Source organism: Salvia splendens, chromosome 20 (genome assembly GCF_004379255.2).
Source record: "Salvia splendens isolate huo1 chromosome 20, SspV2, whole genome shotgun sequence".
NCBI classification, from domain to species: Eukaryota; Viridiplantae; Streptophyta; class Magnoliopsida; order Lamiales; family Lamiaceae; genus Salvia; species Salvia splendens.
This window is the reverse complement of record NC_056051.1, coordinates 11,833,350-11,842,279: the sequence shown is the minus strand read 5'-3', so window position 1 is coordinate 11,842,279 and position 8,930 is coordinate 11,833,350. Positions and strand designations below refer to the sequence as shown.

At 37.0% G+C, this 8,930-nt stretch overlaps 1 protein-coding gene across 1 annotated transcript; it reads right to left on the bottom strand.

Moving 5' to 3' along the window:
* Nucleotides 1-249: 249 nt before the first annotated feature.
* Nucleotides 250-6,274, bottom strand: LOC121781086 (glycosyltransferase BC10-like). Its single transcript, XM_042178780.1, has 11 exons — nucleotides 5,878-6,274; nucleotides 4,925-5,451; nucleotides 3,778-3,876; nucleotides 3,156-3,256; nucleotides 2,985-3,056; nucleotides 2,146-2,236; nucleotides 1,931-2,011; nucleotides 1,562-1,624; nucleotides 1,332-1,454; nucleotides 983-1,021; nucleotides 250-902 (listed from the first exon to the last, which is right to left on the bottom strand). Exons 2-11 carry the CDS (start codon nucleotides 5,303-5,305, stop codon nucleotides 774-776), a joined length of 1,179 nt encoding a protein of 392 aa, XP_042034714.1. The 5' UTR covers nucleotides 5,306-5,451; nucleotides 5,878-6,274; the 3' UTR covers nucleotides 250-773.
* Nucleotides 6,275-8,930: the final 2,656 nt, after the last annotated feature.

The window sequence follows — 8,930 nt, the reverse complement described above, 5'->3', positions numbered from 1 at the left end:
ATTTAACAAACTATGCGGAAACTTAAAGCAAATTGGCCCGTGAAGCAACAAAGAGTTCTATATTATGATTTTTATAAAATTGTGTTTTTTTTTGCTTTAGTGCAAAAGTCTTGATCATCAAAGTAACAAATTATTGGAATATTGATTTCTAAAAATCTTAAACTCTAAATTTAAAAGGTAGAACCCATTGACGGTTCAAGCATACAAAAATGTTTACATATGTTAACATTCTATTAGGAGACAGTGACAGGCTAATTGCCAAAAATTATAAATAAAAAGGTTGTAATTGCTCTGAAGCGAGTATTTTGACCTTTACCCAAGCGGCATAAGCCACTGACAAAAACTGAACTCACAAAATGTGTAATAAGTTGGTGTATTCATTCTATGTAGGAGACGAAGAAACCTGACAATTTTTATAGTAAAACAAGAGAGAGAGAGACTATCTGTATCTGCCACAGCGAATGCCATATTTGCAACTTGATAATCCAATTTCTACAAGAGGTCAGCTTTAGAGAGTCCCCAATGTTTTCAATGTAAACATAAATCCCAAATTGGGGGAAGAATTAAACAACATCAAACAGATGTGTCCCCAACACTGTCAATGTCTGCACCTTCAGCTACTTTCCGATGACTTCCCACCACTTTCTACCACCTTATCCAAAAGAAGTCGGTGATTCTTTACCCCGGAGCAGAAAGTTCAAACTGAGGCGGACACAAAGGGTAGTGTGATGTGCTTGAATCCACAAAGAATCAGTATTAAAGTCATCTCTCACTCAAATCGACGTATAATTGGGGAAGAGTTGGATTAAGTTGTCAAGGGTTTCAGGCAAAAATTTCCGTGCAAACAAATAGCACGGACGTGGATTCCCATTCCACAGGCATGGTGTAACCTGGACTTGCTTCTGCAGAGTATACGACTTATTATCATCAAAAAAATGAACATAGACAGCACTAGCCAATCACAGTGATTACAAAAACTAACCCTTTCTTCACTTGTAACGTGTACACTGTCTGAAATGGACTGCAACACAAGTTAGAAATGAAGAGCATTAGTGCATACTAATTAACCAATTTCAGTACAAAATAAAGTAGCCAGCAGTGCTTTGTACAGGAGAGTGTACACAGTGAGAGGCTGAGGCACCCAACCTTATTAATCGAGGTTGCAACAGAAGAGTTGTAACTATATTTTCATATAATGCATTATTATCATAACTAGACTGCAGAAAATACCTTAAAGAATGCTAGAGTGATTAGTGAAAGTGGGTTTTGGATGTGAAGATTAATAGTACTTAAATAGAATGGGAGTAAAATCTCAAAATAACATGACATACTGTGATATTTCTCATCAGGTCATATGTCACATCCAGTGCCCTGTATGACTTCGGATGCCACTTCCCTTCGGACCAGTCAACGTGTGTTACTGACCAGTTGGCTACCCCAACTGGATCAAGCATCTGAAATGAAGTGGGGATTTGCTCAAGCACAAAAAGTAGAAGTAAACGCAAAGGATGGAGAAATTGAAGTAATAATAACTACAAACAGAAAGCACAATGGTTCTCACATAGAAAAAGGTGGGCAAATAGTGCTCATCAGAGTAGCAATTGCGTCCCTTTTCCATGCCCGGCTGCTCAATCAAAGAAACGAATGTCAAAAGTTACTCACTGAAATGAACTTACATTCAAACAGCTGAGAGCGCTACTATTAATTAATGAGAATGGTAAGCATCAAAAAAATTAAGTAGTTTAATCAGAAAATGTCATAACTGAAGCAAAAATGATAAAATCCTGAACCAACCAAGGGCAATTTGCTGCCATCTATCTATGTTCAGTAAAAGTAAAATGAAAAACCTCTACAAGATATCAAGAGTTCTTCAAACATAATACTATATACGATCAAAACGTCAATGCAAACAAAGTATTAAATCCATTACCCTGCAATAGTCTCTGAACTTCGAATAGTACAGATTATCGGCCATGACTATAACAGCATGTTGCCGCTTCATTGTGAACCACTGCATTGTTCAAAACAGTTAGAGATGACTCACAGGGTTAAATCTATAGGTCCTATTTAGCTGAGTGACACAAGGGAAACCGGATTTTGTATCTATTAGGACAGTGCTACTATATATTCAAAGTAGAAATTCACCTGAGCGCCCTTACGGAAGTCTCTCTTCTCAACTTCAGGTAACATATTTTCACTGTATCTACCACTTCCATGTTGGCCAGGATCCTCAAAGCTGCACAATAAAGAGTAGAGTACACTGATTGCAACATTTATTATTAACTTTAGCCAAAGTTTCGAGTTTAATTCAGGATAGCTATTAAAAATATCCCCAAGGTTAATGTAAACAGCAACCTTTACATTCTTACTGTTATTGAAGAAACATACTGATCACGGAATTCTTGTACCAAATGGTAATTATATTGTTAATTAATGAAAAAACTGGGGTTTAGTGATCTTGTTAAAATCACTATAGTCATGGGTACAGATCCTAGATTTGGTATAAGTTCTTCCATAGGACTGCCTACAGTATATAAGTCCACCTTCCAAATTCTTGCGTATTCAAATATGATGTAATTAGAGAAATCGTTCAGTCTGCCTGCCACGCAAAACCTATGAGATGCTTCTGCAATTAAAATGTTACCGAGAGACCGAGTTATTTTAGAAAATTTATCAAGTCCATATCATATGTAGCGACAGTGCCGATACTGAGAAGGCATGTCGAGAGCTTTCTAACTACTTAGTAATAATCATCAATCCCCTTGCTTCATTTCTCTCTATACAATTTTTTATGGGTTTGTTATATTCTTCTTGATGCATATCAATATTAAAAAATTGCTACATTCTCACAATTACCATTTACCTTGGGATAATGTATTTAACATACATATGCTCAAATAGACCAGACCCATAAGAGATGTTGGCCAGTTAAAGAGACTTGCAAAAAATGAAGATAGTGGAAGAACCCAAAGTAGTTAACTTACCTATCCACAAAGCTCACATTTGTGTACATTAGATAGTTGTACACAAAATCAAAATCACGAAGTGGTATGCAGCTGTAGTTGAGGGAAAACACTTAATCAGTAAGTGAATTACGCAAGTTTCCTGAAAAAATGCAAGCAGCTAAAAATTACACAAAGCTATTCTTTGGCAACCTGTCAGAAAGCAGTACAAAATGTTGGTTCCCAGTATCTTTCAGTGCATGTCCTAAAAGCCTCCTTTCTGCATCAACCATTGATATTTTTCCCCATCCGACCTGCAAAACCTAACCATAATAAGACACTCTATAATGATATCTTAATATTTAGACTTTATTTTGATCTGAAGATATAAGATGACGGTTTAGAATATATTAATACAGCAGGAAAAAAAGATTCATATCTCTAAATCCATAAATTCCTCCAAGAGAGCAAAAATAATAATTAGGTAGAACATGTATCAATTGGTTTACATAATTATTGAGACTGATAATGATTTTTGATTCACCATAGTAGTAGATGAAGCACAACACATAGTTGGAACCATATTCACTAAACATACTAGTGATTACTTAGGGAATTATAAACTATTTTAACAACATAAAACTAAAATGTTTCACATGGAAGCCATGGAAACAAGATTGACAAGAAAACGCTACGGCCTAAACCGTACACGTCCACCCAGTCATGTTGGCATAGTTATTTATCCATTACAACCATTTTACAAAAGATAATTCATACGTCTTTATTATTGTCCAAACTAATATGAACAAGATCCACTGAGAAGTGAGAAACACACCGAGCTGCTACGAATTTCCCGGTTGATAAAGTAACGGCTAAAATGTACAGGTTTATCCTTTGATGCATGGACGTAGACAGAGAATCTACCTTCATGACCCTGCAAGGTAGGGCAAAACTTTATCAACATATATAATGCCACTTGATTGAAAATTGTTAGTCACTGAGAAAGACAAATTTGCAAAAATACTATTAGTGTGTTTCATACAAACTAAAGCATTACAGTTTGAAAAACAAATCGAAGAAAGTTCTTTCCTGCTATTTACCAAAAATCGGTAACTGCTATTGATACAGTTCTCTAGGCTAAGACCTTGTGAGCTCTTTCAACCATATAACATGAGATGAAGCTTCTTTACTTCATCTAACAAGTAATTTTTTGCTCAAATTGAACACATTTTATTTCTTTTCAGGTCTAACCTTTAAGGCAGTCACTACCCATGCCAATTCTATTAACTAAGACCTTGTGAGCTCTTTAAACCAGTTCAAATATGATGAAGCTTCCTTGTTACATCTAACAAAGCCATTCTTGTGCATCAACCTACCACACATACTAACATTAGGCAATCCCTACCCATGACACAAATCATTGGGATTACAATGAAATGCCAAATTGAAAACAGTAACTTCAGAGTTGGACCTTCAGTTGCAACGACATAGTAGCTAAATGCCAACTTAGCTAAGAAGCTATTCATAAAAATATGAAGTGTTTCAACAAAGCATTACAGGGACATGACAACTGGTTCATAAAAAAAGGTATCAGCTATAGTATTCATACTAGTCAGCCATGTAGGCATTTACCTTAATGTATCTCTTAATAGTATAAAAAAATGTTCCATGCCATTACACCATGAAGAGCATGAGGTTCAATGTTTATGCATTTTCATCAATAAAAAGATTTTAATGTTACACATCAATTATGAGTTTAACGCCAAATGAAAGCGAACTACCCTAAGTAGTCAAAGATTATACTGCCATGGTAATTGACATCCAAGCCTAAGTTCCAGAGATAACAGCAAAATAATTTCATCTACAAACCTCAATATTTAGAGTGCTCTAGCAATACAGCATTTCTACAAGTGGCATTCAGACACCAAAAAAGTTCTGCAACACAATAGTGCAATTGTGCAAAAGCAGTGAATTATCATTACCTGGAAGAATTTATCCCACAGCTTCTCGAACGGCAATGCACCTGGTGTGAGAAATAGGAAAGCAATTTTTGGAGTTGTTTGTATAGCAGGAGGCATATCCAAAATATCTCTAATCACAACACGGGCGGCTATTTCTTCATCAGTTAGTTCTCTAATAGGAGAAGGTGGAAGCCAACTAGGCATTCCCTTACAACCACGAGAAGAGAAAACATAGCATGCTGCTGAATTTTGAGGTGGATAGACATATGCACAGATCAGGAACAAGCTAACTAATGACACCAACACAATAATCCATGTTGGCTTTCTTAATGGACCACGCAGGCGAGGCGCAGGCATTATTATGTCTTTCATGCCTAGCCGCCATGCCTGAGCTGACTTCATCTAGAAATTATGCATCACAGGTCCACTCCTATAGATAGCTTGTGTATTCCTTCACCTCTCTCCTGAAAGTGCAAAATGACAGGAGTAACCTTGTGCTATCTGCTTAAAGCAGGCAGCAGAGCAATGGATCCAATATCAAATTGAAGCTGCAAAGAAGACATATTAACAAATGATTTGCAGATGAAGGTAAGTTTAAAGTGTATCTCAATTTTCCAGTGAGATTTTATGCGGAATGCTAGCTGACAATACATATGAAACACATCATTACCAATACAATAAACTGCAATACATACCCCCCGGAACTCAAGATCAAAAACGAGAAAACAAAAAAAAAATCATATCAAAAAGTCTGAATCAGCCGAGAGTGAAATTCATAACTAAATGATCCTCCCGAATAGATTTGCAGCGAACGTAAGAAGAAAAAAAAGCAAGAAAAAGAAAAGGAGGGGGATATAGGAAAAATGGAAGAGTAGTTCACATCAGTACACATACATTAGATCCCGTCGTCATCTCCACAAAAATCATGATTCGCAAAATGAGCTACTACAGACAATCTCTCAGCAAAGCAATACCTGAGCTGAAGTGGCAAGGAGGAGCTCAGAAAAGAAGATCGGAGGAGTTGAGATGGAAGCCGGAAGATGTGTATGTGTGTAAAGGTATATAGTAGAGTATTGTGTGTGTGGATCTAGGGCAGGTTGAATAATTGGGCAATCAGAGAAACTGTGTGTAAGGTGCAAGTATGTTATATATATAGTGTGTGTGTGTGTGTGTGTGGATTTTGCAGGAGGATTTATTTGAGTGAGTTGGATTATGCTGCTCCTCCGTCCACGCACATATTGCAGAATTCAGGCATACCGCTGCGCTGACTGCTCTCACCATGTTCTCGATTATGGGCGTGTTTCTCAAGTGGGCCGCTGCTTGTTTCTTCATCGACCGTTGACATTGCCCCTTGTCTTTCAATTTCTTTGCCTTTTTATCTACTAAAACTCTACAAACACATTACTTAATATACATATATGTAACACTCTCTTCGTTCCACCGAAACGTGATTGAAGAAAAAATTATGTTAAGTAAATGAAGAATAAAGTAGAAAATGAAAAGGTAGAAAGAATAAAGTAAGAGGGACTAAAATAAATAAAAAGAAATATGTTTTTTACTAAAAGTTAAAATGACTTCGCTATTATAGAACGTACCAAAATGATAAAATGTCTCCACTATTATGGAATGGAGGAAGTACAATATATGCACTACAAGATCATAATTCACGTGTTTAATCATTCAAAATGTGTCAAATCTAGACCTTTAAAACATGTAAATTTTGTATTCCCTCGTCCACGAATAGGAGTACAATTTCTTTCTTGCACGAGTTTTAAGAAATGTTAAGAAAAGTGAGTGGAAGAAAATTAGTGGAATATGAGTCTCATATGTGTATATTAGTTTTAAATGATACTCCCACGTTCCTTGTTAATAGAGATATTTTTTTTCAGCACAGAGTTCAAAAATAGTACGTTAAATGGATGGTGGAAAAAGTAAGAGAGATGATGAGAGAATAAATTAAAAGTGAGAATTACTTTTTTGCCAAAAATAGTAAAGACTCAATTAACTTGGAACTTCCCAAAATAGAAAAATGACTCTATTTGAACCCTTGTTACCATTTATAGTAATAATGAACCAGGAATTCTATTTGTGAATTGACTGAAATGAAAAAACGAGACTCCTAATATAGACGGGGGAGTATTTATTAGTGGCTCCCACACAAGTCATAAATTCTATAGGTAAAATATTATTCTAAATTCATGGTGAAAATGAAATACATGATATACACATGATCAATTCCATCTAATAAATTCAACAACACAAAGCAAAATGCATAAATTTTACAAACCTAAACTTCGACAACCAAAGCATAAATGAGGGAAAATAATAGTAGTACAATACTACCATACAACAATACTTCCATAGTAGTCAGCCTGTAGTCGCCTAATTTCCAATCCCCACTTTTCTACAAATCCAAACCAAACTTTAGAAATTAAGGATAAATAAATATTTAACAAAAGAGTCCACTAAATAATCATACGAGTAACAAAATGCCCATTTTGCTCTACTCTCGCATTATCATCCTAAACCATCTCAAATAGGAGAAGAAAATTACGCACAATTCTAATAAAACATCTCTCTCCCTCTCTAAATTTTTAATCACTATTCTATTTCTACTCACCTCCCAAGTTGGACATATTCATCCCTAGCTAACAAAATTGGATAATTTGCTATAACTAACAACTAGTGCAATCAATCTGGAAAATAAATTGGCAAATTTGACAAAATCACGTAAATATAAAACAAAAGAAGGTGGTGAGAAATTCAAATTTTCAACTGAAGTAATTACTTAATGATCGACTGTTAGAGCATCCACATCGGCGAGCAGGGACGCATCCGTCCGTCCGTGCCAGCGGCACGACGCTGCTCGATGCATCGAGCACGTCCGTGCTAGCGAGCAGACGACGTGGCGCGTTCTGATTGGTCAACGGCATATCCATTGGAAAATCATTATTTATTTATTTTTTTAAAAAAAGTCGAAAATAATACCCAAAAAAAATCACAATCCCAAAAAATGGTCGTTTTTGCCCGTTTTTCTGTATTTTTTATTTTTTTTTATTTTTTTCCCCAAAATCATATATAAATACACACATTCATCATCCATTTTCACATCAAATCATCTCTCATTCATATTTTTCATACAACTTATTTACACCTTCATCTCTCATTCAAAACCTCAAATGGATTTCACCCATCTCATTGCGGAAGCGGAGCGCGAAGAACAAGAATACTACGAACAACATCGTGCTGCTTATGAAGCATATGTCGCAGAGAATACCCCCGCCCCTCCTCCTCAACCAACTAGATCAACTCGCCGCTACATTCATCGTGACCGGGAGGGAGCCCACGAAAGACTCATTGCTGACTATTTTTCCGACCAGCCGCGGTTTTCGGAAGATTACTTTAGGCGCCGTTTTCGCATGTCAAAGCGCTTGTTTAAGCATATTGTCAACACGTTGTCCGCCCGTGTTCAATACTTCCAAAAAGGTACGTGTGTCATCCGACAACTCGCTACTAGGCAAACGACCGACATCTTCGACGAGTATTTGCATGTCAGTGAGTCTACTGGAATCCTTTTTCTTAAAAAAAATTTGCGAGGGCGTTCGTTTAGCTTTCGGTGATGAATTCCTTCAGGCACCCACCACCGATGATTGCCAACGGTTGCTTCGTCCTCAAGAAACAGTCCATGGCTTTCCCGGTATGCTTGGCAGCATTGATTGCATGCATTGGAGGTGGAAGAATTGCCCGACTGCTTGGAGGGGGCAACACTTAAGCGGCCACAAAGGCGGCGGTCCAACACTTATCCTTGAAACGGTCGCCGACTACCGCCTATGGATTTGGCATGCATATTTCGGTGTTGTCGGATCCAACAACGACTTGAACGTGCTCTATTCTTCACCCCTCTTCAATGATGTGTTGAATGGTATAGCACCGGCGATCGACTTCACCGTCAACGGAAATGTATACCACATGTGTTACTATCTCGCCGATGGTATCTACCCAAGGTGGTCGACTTTCGTGAAGACGC